General features: G+C 36.9%; 1 protein-coding gene across 1 annotated transcript; it reads left to right on the forward strand.

The window, feature by feature from the left end:
• The first annotated feature begins 3,741 nt into the window (after positions 1–3,741).
• On the forward strand, positions 3,742–4,993 carry LOC127127602 (thaumatin-like protein). Its single transcript, XM_051056852.1, has 2 exons — positions 3,742–3,909; positions 4,042–4,993. The coding sequence occupies exons 1-2, from the start codon at positions 3,849–3,851 to the stop codon at positions 4,716–4,718; spliced, it is 738 nt and encodes a 245-aa protein (XP_050912809.1). The 5' UTR covers positions 3,742–3,848; the 3' UTR covers positions 4,719–4,993.
• The last annotated feature ends 19,312 nt before the right edge of the window (positions 4,994–24,305 follow it).

Genomic DNA, 24,305 nt, shown 5'->3' on the forward strand with positions numbered 1-24,305 from the left:
TGAGCATTAAGAAACTCAAACATCTCTCTGTGGAGTTGCATATAGTGACCATGATTTTCAGTTTCATGATGAAACATTGTATTAATACTGGTAGATGTAGATCCAGGATTGAATGCCATGTCTTCCCTGATTTGATTGAACTTGTGGTGGCATATGAAGCAAAATTATCAAAGGCGGTGTCTTGAGCAGTCCAATAAGATTGAACTAATTTGAAGCGCTCCTCTTATGCAGCCGCAAAGTCATGATGTCGCCGTGTATCTCCTTATAGCCCTCTTGTTGTTGAATGCGCATATTTTTCATCTTGGGGATGATGGTGGATTGATCACCATTTGATCCATCTCCGGAACAAGAACATCAGATGTACCGTGCTCAGACCAAGCATTTTGTTGCCACTAACCCCAACCATGTTCATTTGTATGTTAACATGAAGGAGGACCTTGCAACCAAGCCTCATCATCTTTGTGATTTGCATCAGGCATTTCATTATCAACTGGATGAGTATTTTCTTCCTCCAGTCGTTCCTCATTTTCCAAAGCAAATTCAGTCGAATCATCATAGTTGTAGATGATTTTTCCTGTACCCTTCATCCTATAATAGTACACCTTATTTTCTTTGTCTAAAAAATAGCCCATAAAAGCCACTGTTGTTTTTTTAAACTCTTGAGATGGACCCGGAGAAATGAAGTATAGAGTTGGCACATCGATTCCAAAATAATCCAAGATACTTTGAATAATTGAGCCATAGCACAAAGATGATCCTTTACCACAATCCTTAATAGTAAACATCCTAGAGACAAAATAATTAGGCCAATTATTTCTTATCTTCCTTTTAAGAACATAAAGTAGAAGTACCTCATTATGATCAATCCTAGAATGTCCTCCTTTCTTTGGACACAAAATATGAGAGACAGTCCAATTTAAGATACGAGAATCTCTTTTCCAGAATCCAGTAGTCACAGTTTCAAGATTTTCATAAGGCCGTTGGGCCTTGAGAATGGAATTTAGATGAGTTTTCCAATCATACAGAATAGGGTGATCTTGATTAGTTACACATGGATCATTATTTTGCAAAGAAATGCCAAACAGAGTCTCCCAAACTTCCCTAGTGACATGATAAGCTTTGTCACCCATATAGAACCTAAATGTTTCACCATCCCTTGTGTCCAAGCCAGGATAGAATACATGCACTAAGTCCTCATTGTAATTTTGGCGTATGACAATAGGCAATCATAAATTTATCCTGGTGAACAGTCACTCGTAAAATGGAACTGAACAACCGTCAAAAGGGTTGCAAATCCTTTTTTCAGAGTCCACGAGAAGGACTGACCAATTAGAAGGGAAGTCAACCACGATATTGGCCGCATCTACGAACACCTAAGTACTTATGACAAAACGATCCTTAATATTTCTGCAACCACCCATATTATATATGCTTGCATAAGCCAGCTCCATCAACGCAACCTTTTTTAAGGATAATTCATCAAACTTAAAATGCACAAAAGATTTAAGCTAGTAAACTCCGTCCGATCAGCTTTTGCACTCTAGATTGTCCTTGATGTCGGCATTGCTGGTGTCTCGGTTGTAGGTTTTTCGATAAGCTTGAATAAAATCTCTAGCACACTCCTTTCTCATGCTAGCAACCTGCATTTTCGTAGTTTGCAAAGCATGAGAAGTTAAAGTTCATGCGACCTGAGAAGAATGAGGCATGAAGACATCCACATGATCACCATCAACGTCATCGTCAAAGAAGAGAGCTTCGAAGGAAGGATCCCTAGAGGAAGCTTTATCATCCTGAGAGGGCGCAAAAAGTATTTTTAAATCAGAATCAGCAGTTGTAGATATGACCTCAGGACCCATGCGATCATAAACAAAGGGATAAGGGTTTGAACCAAAAGAAACTACAGTTCTCACTACGGGAGAGACATCGCTCTCAAAATCACTAGCCAGGCTAATATGACTACCACTCATATTGACTAATTGACTGAGATAAAGGAAATGTTGGAGATATTAAAAGATGAAGGTAAATAGGATACTTGGTAAAGCAGAAGATGGCAAAGAAGCAAAATGTAATGGGAAAAAATAGAAGCTTTAAGTAGGGAGTTACAACTACTCTTGAGAAGGAAGAGGTTAATATATACACTCACAAATAGAAACTGACTTTCAAGGATGCGCAAAGGCAAGCAACATACTGGATCAACGGAGCGAGAAGTTACAAAATCTACGGTCGAATTCCTTCTTGAAAAGTAAGAAAACTCAAGTGCACTATAAGCAAATTCAAGTGCACTCGAGTGCACTATAAGTAGCGTCATGACATAACTAGTCACTTCAAGCCACACATTATAAGGAAGAGCAGTGAAACGTTTCAATGATGGGAAAGCATTTAATGCATCTATTTCCCACTACTTTTCAACTAATCCAATGTGTTTCCACTCTCGATCCAACTCAAATGACATCCTCAAAGACCGACCACGACTGCTAAGACTTCCCCTGTTAATAACTATTCAGTAAGTCTTGGGGCAACTGTTATAGGCCGGTGAAAGGCTAAAAAAAGCTCAGGCCTAATCCACTCCAAATGATCCAACATATAAAAGCTTTCATACCAGATACTCAAGATACACTATTCTGATATCTATTTTGACTTTTCATTTGGAATTATAACCTAACTTAGGCGTTGGAATGCTAATCTTGTAGGTTCATTCCGCACCACGAATCGGAGATCAACACCACAAATCAAGATTCATCCCGTCAATATTCATTTAATTTGGGTTTCATAACATAAAAAAATACCTTATAAAATATAGATAAACTAAAATTACAAAATAAAAATAAGATGATAAAAATAGCAGATTGATTGTTAATAATATGAGATCAAAAGTGCAATTACTTCTTTTTATATTTTCTATAAAATTAGCTGCACTTGAAGTAATCTTATTCAAAACTTGTTAGAAACTAAATATAGCTATCTCTCTTAGTCTTCATTTGAATCTTGATTCACTATTTATAAAAGTATATAGCGTTTTCTGCTAGACTGTATCATGTTGTTCTATTGTTCACGCTTCTAATCAAGCTTTATCAGTCACTTTATGCAACTCAATTTGTTTAAAATTATAATTATACTCATAAGTGTCATTAAGAATACAAGAAAATCTTAATCTACAAGACTTAAAAAAGTAGAGGGCATAATATCTTGTAACGTGTACTATGTGTCTTTCCATTTTAAGACAGAAACAGATATTGCTGATTTTATAAAACAACATTGCCTTATCCAAATAAAGTTCATACTTCATATAACATGGTACATATTTTTATTTTTATTGCTTTATTTATTTGTATATTCAGAAGAATCGATAATAACTACTAAAAACTCACGCACAGAAACATATAATTCAAGATTCGAACTCTGGTGTTGGTATTCATCATAACAATATCGGATTTTTTTGCTGGTTGAACCGAGACGAACAGACTTTACTGCTTTATTTATCTTATTGGAAAAGATGCTGCAAGTTGCCTATAGCTAGTAACTAGAAACCTCAACATCCCTAAAAATAATCCAAAATATTTAAGTAACATTATTTTAATAAAAACAGTTACTTGAAAAAGAAATCTCCAACAAGAAGCAATGCATATATGCTCCTATGTTATCATGAAAGAGAAAGATGAAAGTAAGCACAGAAAATAATAAAGTAAAAAGCTTAGTGATAGTCACAGTGAGATGTTACAAAACCATATTGTTCTTTTAGTATTCATATAAAAAAGTTAGCACTTGTGCATACTCTAACTTAGTCACTATATAATAGGTAGCATCACATCTTGTTCTTTTAGTATTCATATTGAAAATTAAGGTGAGACATGTCAAGAACTTCCACTCTTCTCTACTGCATAATCTCCTTTTGCTCCATCATACTCATAGGTAACACATTTTCTTCATCTTCTCATTGATTATTTTTCTATTTATAACAATCTGATAACATGCTCAGACCATATATTGTCTGACGGAGGATTCTTAACATCTTTCGAAACATTTATGTATTATTTGTTGCAGATGGAGCCCAACTGATTCTAGTGAACAATTGCGGAGAAAGTGTATGGCCAGGAATACTAGGAGGATCAGGGCAACAAACACCAAAAGATGGTGGATTTCATCTAGGAAGCGGCGACGAAGTAGTATTAGATGTACAAGAAAAATGGTCAGGAAGAATATGGGGAAGACAAGGCTGCAACTTCGACAACGATGGAAACGGCCACTGTCTAACAGGCGATTGCTTCGGTAAACTACAATGCAAAGGCTTAGGAGGAATTCCACCAGCAACCGTAGTTGAAATGACATTAGGATCATCATCTTCACCATTACATTTCTACGATGTGAGTTTAGTCGACGGTTTCAATTTACCTGTTTCAATGAAACCTATTGGAGGTGGAATCGGTTGCGGTATAGCTTCATGTGAAGTTGATTTGAATGTTTGTTGTCCATCAGCACTTGAAGTGAAGAGAAATGGGAAAGTAGTTGGTTGTAAAAGTGCTTGTTTGGCTATGCAATCTGCTAAGTATTGTTGCACAGGAAGTTATTCTGATCCTAAGACTTGTAAACCTACACTTTTTGCTAATCTCTTTAAGGCTATTTGTCCTAAGGCTTATAGTTATGCTTATGATGATACTAGTAGTCTTAATAGATGCAGGGCTCCAAGGTATGTTATCACATTCTGTCCTCCGCCGCAGTAACCGATTCGACGAAGAGAAGTTGAAGATGCTGTCATAGAATTGCAGGGAATATGTTTTCATTTTTTAGTGAAGGACTAAAATGTTGTAGTTTTAATTTGCATAGTTATGTTTTTAAGTCTTTTTTTTCTTTCTGGTTTTCTTTAATAGTTACTGTTCTCGATCATGATAGTGTCACAGGGTTGGAAATGTTGAAATTGTGTGTAAGCAATTTTGCAAGCAAACAATTATGTACAATAACTTTCACAAAATAGAAATTAGCAAAGAATCTATGAACATCTACTATGAAAATTACATGTATGACATCAATTGCTTAGAGTTTGCTAATGCGGTTTGTTTAAGAAAGTGTCATAAAATATATGAGCAAATCAATCTATAGTAAGCTAAAAAGATAGGTTGCTGATGAAATCCGTCATTAGCTTCACAGTATACCGTAGGTTGGAATTAAAATAAATTCAAGATGCAGAATTTCATCAAATTTATGGAGAACTCCAAACCAATCTTGATGAACAAGAATCAATCTTTCTGATTGATTATTCCTCTTGTTCTTCACTCTTCACTCGAGTGAATCAACCAATCTTAGTTGTAAAACGATTATACTGCACGATGATTATTGAAGAAAAAATGAATTTGAAAAAGAAAAGAAATTAGGGTTTCAACGAGAGAAGGAAGAAGAAGAAAAATTATGCAGAGAAACTTCTCTGCTTTCAAACTGAAATTTTATTCAACTTTTCTATGCAACTGCATTACGAACAATGATAGGGTACCTCTCTATTTATAGGTTGAGATTGCTTGCACGCCAAGCAATCTCCAACTAACCTAACTAACTTAGTTAAAACAAACAAATAAAGCGAAGTCAAAATCCTGTCGAGCTAGATTTATTTTCGACTTTTCGACACTAACAAGTATTTCGACAACTTCTTGCTTCCTTCGAGCGACATGCTTTGGCATTATGAATTATATTGTCAACACACCACCTAATTAATTGTGTCTAAGCTATCTATATTCATCATAGATCTTAATTTCTTGAACACTTCGAACACACTTCTTTCGTCATGATGTCTGTAATCTGATTCTCAGTTTTGTAGTGTTCCAAGTTCAGGTTCTCATTTGGTACTTTATCTCGAAGATAATGGAACCTCATTTTGATGTATTTGCTTCTTCCATGTGCTATTGGATTCTTCTCCAGATTGATAGCAGACATGTTGGTGATCTTCATGGTAATGGCTCCATGATCTACTATGAGGTAAGGAATTCTTAAAGTTGTAAGGTTAGAAAATTCTCTAATGTGATGCAAGGAAGTTCTAAAGTTGTAAGGTTAGAAATTCTCTAGGGTGAGGTAAGGAGGTCCCTATAGTTGTAAGGGAAAGAAGTCCCTGCAGTTGTAGGGAAAGGAAATTATCAAGTGTGAGGCAAGGAAGTCCTTATAATTGTAAGGAAAAGAAGTCTGTACAGTTGTAAGGCAACGAAGTCCTCTAGTGTGAGGCAAGAAAGTCCATATAGTTGTAAGGAAAAGAAGTCCTTATAACTGTAAGGCAAAGAAATCCTCTAGTGTGAGGCAAGGAGGTCCTAAAGTTGTAAGGTAAGGAAAATATCTAGTGTGAGACAAGGAATTCCCTATATTTGTAAAAAAAAGAAGTCACTGCATTTGTAAGGCAAGGAAATTGTTTAGTGTGAGGCAAGGAAGTACCTATAGTTGTAAGGAAAATAAGTCCCTACACTTGTAAGACAAGGAAATCCTGTAGTGTGAGGCAAATAAGTCCTACAATTGTAAGGTAAGAAAATCCTTTAGTGTGAGGCAAGGAAATCCCTACAGCTGTAAGAAAAATAAGTTCTTAAGTTGTAAGGCAAATAAGTCCTCTGGTGCGAGGCAAAAAAATCCCTACAATTGTAAGACAGATAAGTCATCTAGTGTGAGAAAAAAAAATCTACGACTGAATTCTCTTAATGGTTATTTTTAACCAAATTTGATCATAGTGAAAATCTCTCAAGTATGAGAGGGTTGGATTAACTTCTAACTAATGAAATGAACCAATATAAACTCAATGTGTGAGTTTATTTCCTATTCTCTTTACTTTTCGCTATAATATTCTTTGTGCTTAAAGAATACCGTATTGAATTTTTTAAAACCAACACAATTTAATCTCATTTTCTTATGTTTTTTCATATTCAAATATGTAATACAATACAATAATTTAACATATATAAAATAATCAATAAAAATAAACAAAGTAAAACACATGAAAAAATATTTTTTTTTTAAAAACGATCTTAGGAAAGCAGAAATAACTAACAACAAAAATAAAGACGTGAAAGAAAATAAATTAAAGTATCAAAGTATATGCGACAACAACAAATTTATTACAACAAAACAAAACAAAAAGCTCCATGAAAAAAAAAAAAACTAATAATTGAACAAAAGAATAAAAAATATTTTTTAATATATAATTTATATTTTAACATCTCTCATTTCCTTTAACTCTCATAACTTATTATATCAAAATTTAATTGATCGTTGATCGAATTTGATATATTTTGATCATGACTCCAAGAGTTTCAGAACCATTGTTGACCTAGACCCCTTTCAGCCTCATCATGTCTTCATTCCACCCTCTTAACCTCTTTTCAGAAGCTGGGAATCTCCCTCCTACTATCATATCCTAAATTTTACCCTGAGTTTTTTTCACCAACATCAACATAGCTTGTTCACTTTCATTTGATCATGCATTATTTCAGTCAGGAGTTCTGGCAATTTATTTGGTCTTGATGATATTCATTCAGTCATCTGATGATTAAGAAGTCAAAAGGTTTGTCTTCTCAATCTCAATGCATCGTCTATTTCATTGCATCATGTTTCAGAGGTCCATAGGTGATAGTCAAGAGTATTATTGTCATCCGAATCTTTGTAGGATTTTGATTGTGACCGAAAATTAGAAGCAAAAAGTCCAACAATTGATTACTTTGCATCTGATTATCTATTCACAACTTCTAGATTATAAAATCAATGCACTCACAAGACATATGCATCATCTACCCATCACAACATGCATTTCGTTCCGCATAATGCTTTAAATGTGAAACAGAATAAATTTTCGAATTTACAGACAAACCGATTGAATCAATTTTCAAATATACGTAGAATCAGTGGATTTTTTTTAAATCGAGCTTGCAGACGTCGATTTTATTAATCTACGGTTCGCGTGGTTTAACCTGGCGTGCTCGATTTATTTTTCTGACTACATTTTCGATCCCATTTTGATCAACCTAAGGCTGTTTAATCAGTCATTTTTTATTTCAAAATTTGATCAAAACCTGCCTGTTTTCTGAAAGTTTATTTCGCGCTTATCATTTTGGTGGATTCAGTTTATTTTTTCGGGCACTTTTGCATCTGAGTTTTATTCATTTTTTATCCACGTATTTTTGTTTTTTAGTCAAAATAATTGATTAAATTAATCAGAATTAACTGTGTTTTTAGTTTGATTTAATGTTATGTTATTTGATTTTATCTTAATTAGTATTTTTATTTGTTTTAACACTTGAATTTGAATTTAACAAATATCATTTTCTCTCCCCCCCTCCCTCACATTATTTTTTTCTGCAATTAGTAACTCCCTCCAACCACGGAGAAAATGCCACGCTTCACCCTTCATGATCTCTCAAAATTCATAAGTTGACAAATGAAAGCAATCCACACACTGACCATCCAGCTGACATTAATTTCATTTTCTTTTCACAAAAATATCATAAAAGAAAAAGACACCCTGACACATAGCAAAGAAAGAGGATATCCACCAGATACTCTCTCACGTTTCATTTAAAGGAGACAAGCCTCTCACAAAAGAAAAGTTGAAAAACTCCATTGATTCTCCAAAATCACAAAAACACCAACAAAACCATTATCTTTTACTTCTTGAAGCTAGCTTCTCCATTCATGCTCACACCTCTAATTTCAAATTTCTCAACATGTGGACCCTCCATGATAACTGCAAGGATTTCATTGCTCATTGTTGGTCAACCTCGATAGTTGGATGTCCAATATATATCCTTACCAAAACGTGGCAATTGCTCAAGAACAATTTGAAATCCTGGAACAGGGACATCTTTGGTAACAATCATGTTATGGTCAAGAACTCTTCTGATAATCTAGACAAGATCAATGATCAGATTTTTCTTGATGGCAACAACCCTCTTCTTAGAGCTCAAGAGCAGTTAACTCAGTTGGACCTTGAGAAAGCCTTAGACAATGAAGAAAGGTTTTGGTTAGATAAATCTAAAGTCAAGTGGAAACTTGAGGGTGATATAAACACATTATTCTTCCATGGAATGGCAAGAATTAAAAACTCCAAAAACATTATTTATGTCCTCAAAGATGGAGATAGACTCATTCATGATCCTGGAGACCTTGCAAGGCATGTTATTGCTTATTTCACTGACCTTTTCTGTTTTGCAGGTTCTCCTCAAGACTTGGAGATAGTGAATGATGTCATTCCTCAATAATTGGATTTTGTCGCATCTCGAAAAATATGATTCCTCGCGATGGTCGCGGAAAATATTTATGTTCGAACAGAGTCGCCACCGAACTTTATTTATCCCAAAGAAGGAATAGGAAAATATCGATAAAACCTTTAGGAAATGGAATAATGGTCGTCGCAACCATATTCGGGTTCGGGAGTTGATTACGCAAGGGGAAGGTATTAGCACCCCTCACGTCCGTTGTACTCAACGGGAACCTTTTAGTTCTAATTTGTGTTTCGAGTGTTAATTCATGTTTGTTTGTTATCTCTGGGTTATAAAATATTAAAATAGAAATGGATGAGAACCTCAGAAAGGGAAAGGGGAGGTTTTTTTATTAGTGTGCTCGCGAAGATACAACAATCTCCTGCCTACGTATCCTTATGGTATAATAAGGAAGTCAGAGCATTCATAGTTCGGGGACTATGATTTATTGGTGTCTTTTATCGAACAACTGTTTAGATCGCATCCTAAAGGCTAAATGATGGCTTGTCTACTCTCGGCGGAGGCTTAAGCGCTAGTTTGTTATGCACATTAGAAAGGATTAAGTGGTGCCCTTCCTGAAAATAGTTTTGGTCACACGGGGGTGACAAGTTGGATTAATATGTTTGACGTTTTGTTTGATTGGTTTTGATCGCACGGGGGCGAGAAAGATATATATTTGATGTGTTGAGACATTTTGTTGGATGACGATTACTCGAATATTCGAGTAAGACAACTCGTATCCTAATAGTCGAGGAGAGGAATAAAAGACTCTAGACTACTTTCTTTTTCATCCTTAATTATAGAAAGGATTTGATAGTAATTAAGGTGTTTTGAATGGATGACGAATACTCGGATAATCGAGTAAGACAACTCGTATCCCAATAATCGGGAAAGGGAATAGAAGACTCTAGACCGTTTTCTGTTTCATCTGAGTATTTGTGAAAATAAGTTTGCGTATGGTTGACGTATTTTAGGATGAACGACAAGTACTTGAATGACTGAGTAAAACAACTCGCATCCAACCATTTGAGAAGAGGAGTTGAAAGCTCAAAACCATCTCCTTTTTCGTATAATTTATTAAGAAAATGATTTGATTAAGTTGTATGTTTGCGGAAAAATGCCAATTGTTTGACTAACCGAGTAAGAGAACTCGTATTCAAACAATTGAGGAGAGGAGTTGAAAACTCAAAGTCAACTCCCTTTTCATTTAGCTTAAAATAAAAATAATTTGATTTAATCGGGGTTTGGAAGTTTGTAGAGGAATGACAATTATTTGACTAACCAAGTAAGAGAACTTGTATTCAAATAATCGAGGAGAGAAGTTGAAAACTCAAAGTCATCTCCTTTTTCATTTCTTATTATAAAAGGATTTGATTTGTTTGTGCTTAATGACGATTTTCTGACTAACCGAGTAAAAGAATTTGTATTCAAATAATCGAGGAGAGGAGTTGAAAACTCAAAACCATCCCCCTTTTCATTTCCAAATGAAATGGTATTTGATTGTGATTGGGTATTTTAATTGAGTTTGAATAAAAATGCTCGATATTAGATCGAGGTTTGAATTGATGTTTGTGAATAAATTATATTTTATTAAGTGAATCAATCATCTAATCGATTATTTAATAACCGAATAGGTCTCATTGTACGAAAGCCCAAGAGTAAGCTATGTGAGGTTGATGGCGATGCTTTAAAAGCGATGACTTACAAAGGTGTTTGAAAATGGGCTTGACTTGGAATCAAGAACTGTGTGATTTTTAGTGGTTTAAAGTGGTTTTGAAATTGGTTTGGATTGATGATGAAATTGAATTGGTATTGGTTTAGAAATGATTATGACATAAGTCGATTAACTTTTTATTTAACAAAATCAATTGATTAAAATTTAATTAAACCAATTAATATAATAAAAATTAATTATCAAAATTATTTGATTAAATCAAATATTCAAGATAATTGAATTTAATCATAAAAATTAACTAATTTAAACAAACTTTAATTAATTAATTAATCTGATTAAAACTAAGTCGACTTTAAAAATAATTGAAGCAAATTAATATACAATGTGCTCAAACGGGTTTATACACAACGACAATGGAATCAAAATGCCGTATGTAATGGACTGAAACATGGCGAAATTGTCTTAATATATCAAATGAAATCTTGTCGGCATAACATCATGTAATTGTTGCATCCGTGGATTAGAACTTTGGTTAACGGTGTGATTAAGTTAAAAAGCAACAATTCATCATTATTTATAAGGTTTACAATATGTTACTATAATCGACACCGCGACGTAGTCGGATCGACATCTATAGACACCACAATATTCAACAAATAATTAACATTATAATTACAGTTTTTTTTAACAAAAACAATTAATAATATAATTACAATTTTAACAATTTAATTTAATGATGGTATATAAAATAACAAAGTTGAATTTTCAACAAATCAATACCTGCTCAAATGAACAGATGTACAACCTATGAATAAAAAACATAGAATAGAAAGCTACACCATTCCTTCATTTTATTTCCGAAATGGTAGAAATGAAAAAATAAGAACCAAGCCAAATTTATCAAATCCAACATCTTTTTTCTATCAGCACAAACAATATAAATGCAGTGAATAAAACCATGATCCAAAACAACAATTAGCAATTCATCTTCACAGCTAAATTCCAAAATCGTAAGCAATCAAGATTCACACAACACAATCGAGATAATGAAATGCATAACACATCAAGCATCATATTAGTTTCAAACAATATGAAATGATAAAAAAAATATTGTGACAAAATTGCAAAACAACCACACACTCAGAATATAATTATAATCAAAATTGTTACCCAATGTAGCTGTAGATAGTACCAAATTCGTGGCGATGTGTGGTGGTACGATCTACGGTGAATCGCGGAAGGAGGGAGCTCATTGACGCGACGGTTTCACGGTGGTTCGACGGAGAAAAGTCGGTAGTTATGGCGGTGGGGATTGTCGCTGGAAAGGTGAGGAATCTTCTAGAAGCTTCGGTAGTCTTTCTGCGAACATGCGTATCTTAGCTCCAAGTTCACCAAATTACAACCCACTGAACTCCATGTTCCGGCGCGGAACCTTTCGTGTCAAACATGTCGCGTGGTGCGGTACACTCGAATCCTTCTTCATCGTCGTAGTTGTATCGTGGAGCGGTTGCGGATCCGAATGGACGGTTGTGATGGAATCAGAGGCGAGTGGGGTCTCCGGCGGAGGTTTTCACGGCGGAGGTGGTTAAGGGAAGAAGAAAGGGTGCGGTCGGAGGTTGTGAGCGGTTCATGGCTGAGGTTGTTGGTTCATGGCCGAAAGTGGTTGTTCGGTGTGTTGGTGAGCAACGAAGGGTGAAGGGTTTTCCGGCAGCGGCTGACCGGTGAAGACGGAGGAAGATGAAGAAGTGGAGGCGCGGTTTGAAGGAGTGGTGGTGTAACGTCTTAGAAGAAGAGGAAAAGAGTTTCCTTTTAATTTTATTTTTTGAGAGAGAGAGAGGTTCTGTGTGAGAGAAAAAATGGGTCTTGAGGAAGAAGAGGAACGACCCACCTCTTTTTCTTTTATTATTTTCTCTTTTTCGTCCCCCTGAAGCCAGTGAGAGATGAGAGACTTTATTACTTTTTCTTTTCTTTTTTTAATATTATTTTTTTGTTACCGTTGGAAGAAGAGAGAGAGAGGTATTATTGAGGAGTGATAGCATGTCAGCCGCTCAATAACTATTATTTTTTATTTATTAATTACTTACTATTAAATCCTAAATTTTGATTGGATAAACTAGGATAAGTGTGGATTGCTTAACATGGACCATTGATTAATTCGAATTGATGGTCTGGATCGAATCAAAGAAACACACCAAGAAGCACACACTATTTAAATAAATTAAAATGCCTATAATGTTGTTTTTAGATGACTTAATCAATTTTAATCAATTGAATCAAATAAAATTCATAACTTTTAAAATAATCATGATAAAATTAAAATGATAACATGGGAAATTCTAAAAATTGAATGAGACTCTTCATATTGATGAAGCAGCAATCTCAAACAGCAAAATGAGATTCTCTGTATCAAATCGAAGCAGCATCTTATATGATAGAATTAAGATATTCCGAACAAGGGAATGATACCTTAATTGAATCTAAGACTCTTCAAGGATACTATAGCAGTATCTCTAAAAAAAATTGGAATGAGACTCTTCGTATTGATGAAGCAGCATCTCAAACAGCAACAATGAGATTCTCTGTATCGAATTGAAGCAGCATCTTATATGATAGAATTAAGATGTTCCTAGCCAGGAAATGATACCTTAATTGAATATAAGACTCTCCAAGGATACTTAGAGCAGTATCTTGAAAACAAATGAGATTCTTCAAATGAATGAAGCAGTATCTCAAACAGACAAATGAGATTCTTCGGATAAATGAAGTAGTATCTCAAACAAATAAATGAGATTCTTCAGATAAATGAAGCAGTATCTCAAATAGATAAATGAGATTCTTCAGATAAATGAAGCAGTATCTCAAACAGATAAATGAGGTTCTTTAGATAAATGAAGCAGTATCTCAACTGTTCGTCTGTTGGGGGAATATTTTAGAAATGACTCCTTTTGGAGGAGATTTACTAGCCAAGCTTTGCAGGGGGAAAGCTCGTAAGAGACATTTTAGGGTAACCTCTGCTTGGGGAGCAACGGTAGCAAAGACGTTGGGGGGAATATCATTATTAATCATAAAGTTGAAAAAATAGCTTACTGGAAAACGATTCTATGAGCACATGCAGGGTAATAACTTTATAGAATTTAGATGGAGAGTGTATGGGGTACATATGAATGAACCTAGATCTTGATATTTGTTATGTTTGATTTTTGCATGATGTTCCATTTTGGGTGGAAATACTATGCATGCTAGAATGCATGAAATGTATGCAGTATGCAATTGCTGGGGGTATTTGGCTGTGCATGTAGGAATACGAATGATTTTTATTTTGTTGAAATTCCCATTTTGTGGGAGTTCTATGCATGGGGATACTGATGATCGATATGACCGTGTTTGATGAAATTTTGGCAAGAAAATTATGCATGAAATGATACATATGATGCATGTGGGAATGCAAATGGGTAGTTGGATATTTTTTCTAGGATTTTGAGATTATTAAGGAATATCATCATCAAAGGGTTGATGTAAGGTAGTGAAGGTCGACATCAAAGGGTTGATGGACAGATAAACGTCATCGTCAAAGGGTTGACGGAAAAGATTGCCATCATTAGAGGGCTGATGGAAAAGAAATTGTCATTGTCAAAGGGTTGACGGAAAGAAACTTCACTATGGAGTGGTGTAATACCCCAAAATTTACCCTTCATTTTTCTTGGAAGCATGGGATTGTGTCTTACATTTCATTAGCATCATACTAGGTCATACTCATTGCATACTGCATTAGTGACTTGGGAAATCAGGGTTTGATTGATCACTCCTTGACAGAAGGAGCCCACACAAATCAAGGTTGAGAATTGGACTTTATTTTCCAAGCATACAAGTCTCAAGGGTCTTAAGGAGGTCCAGTTATCTTATGGTGGTCTACAGTTTATCAGTGGAAGATTCAGAGCTCTCAGAGTGTGCATCTGCACTTAATCAGAAATCAGGATTTCATGGCTATCTGCAACAGGCAAGGTTTGGTTGGAAGTGAAAGAGCTTATCCATGTCATGATTGGAGAGGCATCTTGGTCCAGGAAGACTTACATTTATCTCAGAAAGATCCATTGGCAATCAGTGCAATCAGTTCTTGATTATTTTTGCCCTAAACTAGGGTTTGGTATAAAATCGGTTTATTTCTGATTCCTTAGGTGAAACTCTTTTCCATGGCCCTCCATATGTCCACAAGGGTCTACATACAAAAAATCAGCTCTTTATTTGAGCCAGAGGTGCTTCAATTGATCAATGAAATCGAGAATCAGACAGTTTGGGAAAAGTCAACTGTGGGGCCAGAAAAGTCAACTCCTGACATTTTGAAAGTGGAATCTCAAAATTCATGCCTAAGGGAGCCTACATGTGAAATTTGATTAAGGTTGGATCATGGATTCATCATTTAATCAGGAGTTGGAAAAGTTACTAAATTTGGAAATAGTTGACTTTCCATTTAAGGCAAGTTTTCATGGTTGTTACACCCACTTTAAGCCCATCTTCCATCAAGATGAAAGCTCCATTTGAAACTTTCTCCAACAATAAAGTTGTTCCTCTTGTTCCAAGCTTTCTATAGATATAAAGTTTGTTTCATTTGGATTAAAATTGAGAAAGTTATGCTTGGTCAAAGTGAGGCATTATTTTAGGACACTTGGAAAATTTTCTAAGTCCAAAATCTCCAAGATTTGTCAAGACTTATGGGCCAGTTTTCTTGCACTTCAAGGAATCTTTTGAAAATACTTTATTCATGACAATTGTACCTTACCATGTCCTCTTTCACACCTTTTTGTAATCATCCCATTTGGATCATTGGTTTGAGAGATGCACTCATCTAAAGTTGGCATCATGAACTGAATTTTTAGGCAGCATTTAGGCCAAACTTGTAACACCCTTCTAAAATACCCCAACTATTTAATTAAGATAGCAATATATCAATCAGAGTAATTATGCAATTAAGGGTGTCACACAATCACTTCACACCATTTTCCATAATATTTAGTCATGCTCATTATTTAACTCAAAACATAAAGTATTGCACAATACGCAGCGGATAGAGATCAAATCGATCATTCAAAACATGTAACACATTCCATGTAAAATTATTCAACAAGGTAAAACATCCCGTCCCGATGTTACATCTATCAGAGCATGACCCACTAAGGAACTACACTAGACTCCAAGCACTAGCTTCTACTCAATCACTGCTCGTTACCTGAAAAATAGTTGTAAGGGTGAGTTCCTCAATCGATATAATAAGCATTATAAAATATCATGTAATGCTAAGTAATTAACACATTAATTACCCTAATCATATCACACATTCGGTAACGGCACATCAACTCAAACATCATAATCATGCTCAACATAACATCAAAACACACGTATAATATTGGAACACATCCATTCATATTATACACAATACATACATTATGCAATGAGACTCCATGCATGCGGTACTGACTATTCGTGAACATATAGTTCAACCTCACCGACCAAATCCAGGTACGGCTACCAAGCCCACTAGTCCCACTCATTTGAGACCTAGTGACTCACTCACTAATTCCTCACCATGGGAATTAGCTACCACCCCAAGGGCTATGCTATGCACGCTAATCACCCAGCATGCAAACATCAACAACAATCCATAATGATTAACTCACTAATTCCTCACCATGGGAATTAGCTACCACCATAAGGCCACAATATGCATGCTAATTCACCTAGCATACAACCATCAACAACAATCCACAATGGACATATGCTCACACTCTAAGCCATAAAACAGTCCATTCACAAATACATACATAATATATACATTCACAACATATGCATATTTTCACACACCATCGGCATATTTATCACATACTCATATCATGTCATGCCAATTAATTCAATCACAGTATTAGCACACTCTACTAATACCTATACTGCTCAAAACAACGGGAAATGATCCCTACTATATCATACACCGATATAGGCCAACCATCAAACATGTACACAACATTTTGAATATTAATTTTCCCACTTTTCAACAGTGTTAACCGGTTAACGCCCTGGGTTAACCGGTTAACGCAGACCAAACACGCTTCCTGGCAAAACTTAACAGTGTTAACCGGTTAACGCCCTGGGTTAACCGGTTAACGCAAGCAAAACAGCAATTTTCCACAATTCATAACAGTGTTAACCGGTTAACACCCTGGGTTAACCGGTTAACGCAAGACAGAAAGCTGTTCCTGCGCTAACACGAAGCAGAATGCAGAATTCTCCGCCTTTTCCGCCGTTGGAGGACTTCCGGACCTCCGATTCCGATTCCGTAAAAAGCTATACGTTCGGAAAATCACTACCCATCCAATTACAGATTCAATTACGGCTTTAACATAGTTTATTCATCACAATTTTTCAGCATCCAACATCCCAATTAGGGTCAATTCAACTGTTTATCACTACCCATTACATGTTAACCCATAATACCCATTAAACGACGATAAACCCCCCTTACCTGAGTTAATCCGGCAATCCTTTAGCTTCAAGCTTTTCTCTTCTCCAACCTTCGTTCTCTAGCTCTTCCTCTTTGCCCTTTTTCCTCCTTTCAGCCGCTTCTCTGTTTTTCACGTAAAAACCTTCTTTACCAAATGAGACTCTTTTTCTTTATTCCCAACTTATATATATTTTCCAATAATTATTATTCCAATAATAATAATAATAATATTCCAAAAATTCCAATTATTTAATTAAATTAATAAATATAATATTAACTTAAATTAAATAATTATCTTATTTTTTATCGGGGTGTTACAACTCTCCCCCACTAAAAGAGTTTTCGTCCTCGAAAACATACCTCAAGCGAATAACTCCGGATAAGACTCCTTCATCTGACTCTCAAGTTCCCAAGTCACATTGCCACCTGCTGGTCCTCCCCAAGCTATCTTTACCAAGGCAATCTCTTTACCCCGCAACTGCTTCAACTCTCGATCCTCGATCCTCATAGGTGATGTTTCAACAGTCAGGTTATCTCTCACCTGTACATCATCCACTTGGACCACATGCGACGGATCAGGAATGTACCTCCTCAACTGAGACACATGGAAAACCTCATGCAAATTCGCAAGTGACGGCGGTAAAGCTATACGATAGGCTACCTCTCCTATCCTCTCCAAAATCTGATAAGGACCAATAAATCGAGGTGTCAATTTCTTCGACTTCAAAGCTCGACCAACCCCAGTTATCAGAGTGACACGAAGAAACACATGATCTCCCTCTTGAAACTCAAGTGCCTTCCTTCTCTTGTCGTGATAACTCTTCTGACGACTCTGAGCAATTCTCATCTTCTCCTGAATCATCTTAATCTTTTCCGTAGTTTGTTGAACAATCTCCGGTCCAACCACAACACTCTCACCGGACTCATACCAACATAAAGGTGTCCGACATCTCCTACCATACAAAGCTTCAAACGGTGCCATACCAATGCTCGAATGAAAACTATTGTTGTAGGTAAACTCAATTAAAGGTAAATAACAATCCCAAGCACCTCCCTATTCCAAAACACAAGCCCTCAAAAGGTCTTCCAATGACTGAATCGTCCTCTCAGTCTGACCATCAGTCTGCGGATGATATGCAGAACTCAATCTCAGCTTAGTTCCCAAAGCCTTCTGCAAACCTTCCCAAAACTTCGATGTAAATCTAGGATCTCTGTCCGAAACAATACTCGACGGAATGCCATGCAAGCTTACAATTTTCTCAATATACAGCTCAGCCAATCTCTCTAACGGATAATCCATTCTGATCGGAATGAAATGAGCCGATTTCGTCAATCTATCAACAATCACCCAAATGGCTTCAAAATTCTTAATTGTCCTCGGTAAACCCGAAACAAAATCCATACTGATACTATCCCACTTCCACTCTGGAATAGCCAACGGTTGCATTAGCCCAGACGGCTTCTGATGCTCAATCTTTGACTTCTGACAAGTCAAACAAGAATAAACAAAACTCGCGATTTCTCTTTTCATTCCCGGCCACCAAAATAACTTTTTCAAATCATGATACATCTTCGTAGCCCCAGGATGAATACTCAGGCCACTACGATGTCCTTCCTCAAGAATACTCTTCTTAAGCTTGGTAACATCCGGAATACACACCCGATTACCAAATTTCAAAACACCATTCTCATCAACTCTGAATTCACCACCTTGACCTTGATTCACTAGAGTCAACTTATCAACCAAAAGCACATCGGATTTCTGACCCTCTCTGATCTCATCCAGAATACCACTCGTTAACTTCAACATTCCCAATTTAACACTATTGTGAGTACTCTCACACACCAAACTCAAGTCTCTAAACTGTTCAATTAAATCCAATTCCTTAACCATTAACATAGACATATGCAATGATTTCCGACTCAATGCATCAGCCACTACGTTTGCTTTACCCGGATGGTAATTCAAACCAAAGTCATAATCCTTCAGAAACTCTAACCATCTCCTCTGTCTCATATTCAGCTCTTTCTGATCAAACAAATACTTTAAACTTTTATGGTCACTGAAAACCTCAAATCTTGACCCGTACAAGTAATGCCTCCATAACTTCATAACAAATACCACAGCTGCCAACTCTAAATCGTGTGTCGGATAGTTCCTCTCATGAACCCTCAGTTGTCTCGAAGCATAAGCTATAACCTGCTTATTCTGCATCAAAACACCACCCAAACCCAACAATGAAGCATCACAGTAAACCTCAAATGGTTCCGATGGACTCGGTAATATCAGAATAGGAGCAGTAGTCAACCTTCTCTTTAACTCTTGGAAACCTTCTTCACATTTTGAGTCCCAAACAAACGCTTGCCCCTTTCTAGTCAACATCGTCAACGGTAACGCCAACTTAGAAAATCCCTCGATGAACTTCCTATAATAACCAGCCAAACCAAGAAAACTCCTTATCTCCGAAACTGACTTCGGAACTTCCCACTTAGATACCGCTTCTATCTTAGAAGGGTCAACAGCAACACCATCTCTTGAAATCACATGACCAAGAAAACTAACCTCTTCTAACCAAAATTCACATTTTGACAGCTTAGCAAATAACTTCTTTTCTCGTAGAACTCCTAAAACCACTCTCAAATGCTCAGCATGCTCTTCTTCAGATTTCGAATACACCAAAATATCGTCAATAAACACCACAACAAACTGATCTAGGTACGGATGGAAAATCCTATTCATATACTCCATAAACACTCCAGGCGCATTAGTCACACCAAAAGGCATTACAGAATACTCATAATGTCCATACCTCGTTCTGAAAGCAGTCTTCTGAATATCCTCAGTTTTCACATGTATCTGATGATATCCCGACCTCAAATCTATTTTGCTGAACACACTCGCACCAACTAACTGATCCATCAAATCATCAATCCTCGGCAAAGGATACCGATTCTTGATCGTCACTTTATTCATTTGCCTGTAGTCCACACACAACCTCATAGTACCTTCTTTCTTCTTAACCAATAACACTGGTGCACCCCACGGTGACACACTCGGACGAATAAATTTCTTATCCAACAGATCTTCCAACTGACTCTTCAATTCAGTTAACTCAACAGCAGACATACGGTACGGAGCCATCGACATCGGCCTAGTACCAGGTACCAAATCAATCGAGAACTCAACTTCACGCTCTGGCGGTAATTCATTCACTTCTTCAGGAAACACATCAGGAAAATCACACACCACAGCTAGATCGCGAATCACAAGTTTATCCTTAGCCTCCAAAGTCGCTAACAGCATAAACAACTCTGCCCCATCTGCTGCCGCCTCATTCACCTGCCTTGCTGATAGAAACAAACTCTTTCCTTCCTCAATCTCAGGAAAGATCACAGTCTTATCAAAACAATTGATATAGACTCGGTTAAACACCAACCAGTTCATACCCAGAATAACGTCAATCTGCAGTAGTGGAAGACACACTAGGTCCATCCCAAAGTCTCTACCAAAAATACTCAAAGGACAATTTAAACAAACTGAAGTAGTAGTCATTGAACCCTTCGCAGGAGTATCAATCACCATACTTCCATGCATCTCAGATATCTCTAACTTAAGTTTCACAGCACAATCCAAAGATATAAAGGAATGAGTCGCACCAGTGTCAATAATAGCTACAAGAGGAAAGCCATTAATATAACACGTACCTCGGATCAAACGATCATCTGCAAAAGTCTCAGAACCCGATAAAGCGAAGACCTTGCCTCCCGACTGGTTCTCTCTCTTCGGCTTAGGACACTGTGGGCTAATATGACCCACCTCTCCACAGTTGAAACAAGTCATAGTCTTCAACCGGCACTCTGCAGCCAAGTGACCACCTTTGCCACACTTGAAACACTTCTTCTCAGCACTGGTACACTCATGGAAACGATGTCCAGCCTGACCACATCTGTAACACTTAGCAGGGGCACTGGAGTCTCCCCCACTAGGTCTCCTCATCCCATTCTGTCTCTGGAAACCTTTGCCAACTGCATACGGCTTCCCACGATCATTCTGATTCTTGCCTTTCCTATCAACCCTCTGCTGATAGCTCTCCGCTCTGGCTTTGGTATCCTGTTCAAAAATTCTGCAACAGTCAACCAAATCAGAAAACACTCTAATCCGCTGATACCCAATAGCCTGCTTAATCTCGGGACGTAACCCGTTCTCAAACTTCACACATTTTGAGAATTCCCCAGTAGCCTCATCATAGGGAGTGTAATACTTCGACAGCTATGTGAACTTAGCAGCATACTCAGTAACAGACCGATTGCCCTGCTTCAATTCTAAGAACTCTATCTCTTTCTTTCCTCTAACATCCTCTGGAAAATACTTCCTCAGGAATCTCTCTCTGAACACAGCCCAAGTGATCTCAGCATTCCCAGCAGATTCCAACTCAGTGCGGGTAGCAACCCACCAATCATCTGCTTCTTCTGACAGCATATGCGTACTGAACCTGACCTTCTGGTTATCGGCACACTCAGTCACTCGGAAGATTCTCTCGATCTCCTTCAACCACTTCTGAGCACCATCTGGATCGTATGCTCCCTTGAACATTGGAGGATTGTTCTTCTGGAACTCACTCAGTTGACGAGCAGCTCCCATTCCCACAACATTCGGATTCCCTCCAAGTACTCCAGCTAGCATACCCAGAGCCTCAGCAATCGCAGCATCATCTCTACCTCTTCCAGCCATCTCTATTCTGAAAACCAAACAAGCTAAACAATAAGTACTGATAGGGTTATACAACACCCATCCCGTACAGGGGAAACAGAATAATTACGACTCGACTCGACCGACTATGCTCTGATACCACTAATGTAACACCCTTCTAAAATACCCCAACTATTTAATTAAGATAGCAATATATCAATCAGAGTAATTATGCAATTAAGGGTGTCACACAATCACTTCACACCATTTTCCATAATATTTAGTCATGCTCATTATTTAACTCAAAACATAAAGTATTGCACAATACGCAGCGGATAGAGATCAAATCGATCATTCAAAACATGTAACACATTCCATGTAAAATTATTCAACAAGGTAAAACATCCCGTCCCGATGTTACATCTATCAGAGCATGACCCACTAAGGAACTACACTAGACTCCAAGCACTAGCTTCTACTCAATCACTGCTCGTTACCTGAAAAATAGTTGTAAGGGTGAGTTCCTCAATCGATATAATAAGCATTATAAAATATCATGTAATGCTAAGTAATTAACACATTAATTACCCTAATCATATCACACATTCGGTAACGGCACATCAACTCAAACATCATAATCATGCTCAACATAACATCAAAACACACGTATAATATTGGAACACATCCATTCATATTATACACAATACATACATTATGCAATGAGACTCCATGCATGCGGTACCGACTATTCGTGAACATATAGTTCAACCTCACCGACCAAATCCAGGTACGGCTACCAAGCCCACTAGTCCCACTCATTTGAGACCTAGTGACTCACTCACTAATTCCTCACCATGGGAATTAGCTACCACCCCAAGGGCTATGCTATGCACGCTAATCACCCAGCATGCAAACATCAACAACAATCCATAATGATTAACTCACTAATTCCTCACCATGGGAATTAGCTACCACCATAAGGCCACAATATGCATGCTAATTCACCTAGCATACAACCATCAACAACAATCCACAATGGACATATGTTCACACTCTAAGCCATAAAACAGTCCATTCACAAATACATACATAATATATACATTCACAATATTATGCATATTTTCACACACCATCGGCATATTTATCACATACTCATATCATGTCATGCCAATTAATTCAATCACAGTATTAGCACACTCTACTAATACCTATACTGCTCAAAACAACGGGAAATGATCCCTACTATATCATACACCGATATAGGCCAACCATCAAACATGTACACAACATTTTGAATATTAATTTTCCCACTTTTCAACAGTGTTAACCGGTTAACGCCCTGGGTTAACCGGTTAACGCAGACCAAACACGCTTCCTGGCAAAACTTAACAGTGTTAACCGGTTAACGCCCTGGGTTAACCGGTTAACGCAAGCAAAACAGCAATTTTCCACAGTTCATAACAGTGTTAACCGGTTAACACCCTGGGTTAACCGGTTAACGCAAGACAGAAAGCTGTTCCTGCGCTAACACGAAGCAGAATGCAGAATTCTCCGCCTTTTCCGCCGTTGGAGGACTTCCGGACCTCCGATTCCGATTCCGTAAAAAGCTATACGTTCGGAAAATCACTACCCATCCAATTACAGATTCAATTACGGCTTTAACATAGTTTATTCATCACAATTTTTCAGCATCCAACATCCCAATTAGGGTCAATTCAACGGTTTATCACTATCCATTACATGTTAACCCATAATACCCATTAAACGACGATAAACCCCCCTTACCTGAGTTAATCCGGCAATCCTTTAGCTTCAAGCTTTTCTCTTCTCCAACCTTCGTTCTCTAACTCTTCCTCTTTGCCCTTTTTCCTCCTTTCAGCCGCTTCTCTGTTTTTCACGTAAAAACCTTCTTTACCAAATGAGACTCTTTTTCTTTATTCCCAACTTATATATATTTTCCAATAATTATTATTCCAATAATAATAATAATAATAATATTCCAAAAATTCCAATTATTTAATTAAATTAATAAATATAATATTAACTTAAATTAAATAATTATCTTATTTTTTATCGGGGTGTTACAAAACTGGCCCAACCATTTTGCAGATGATGAGACACGATTTCATGGCCATTTTTCACCTCTTTCCACTAACCATTTCAACTTGTGTTCAACATGAAAGATGTTAAGCTCCATGCCCTCTTCCTACTGTTTGCATTGCCTTGCCATTTGGTCAT

Source organism: Lathyrus oleraceus, chromosome 3 (genome assembly GCF_024323335.1).
Source record: "Lathyrus oleraceus cultivar Zhongwan6 chromosome 3, CAAS_Psat_ZW6_1.0, whole genome shotgun sequence".
NCBI classification, from domain to species: domain Eukaryota; kingdom Viridiplantae; phylum Streptophyta; class Magnoliopsida; order Fabales; family Fabaceae; genus Lathyrus; species Lathyrus oleraceus.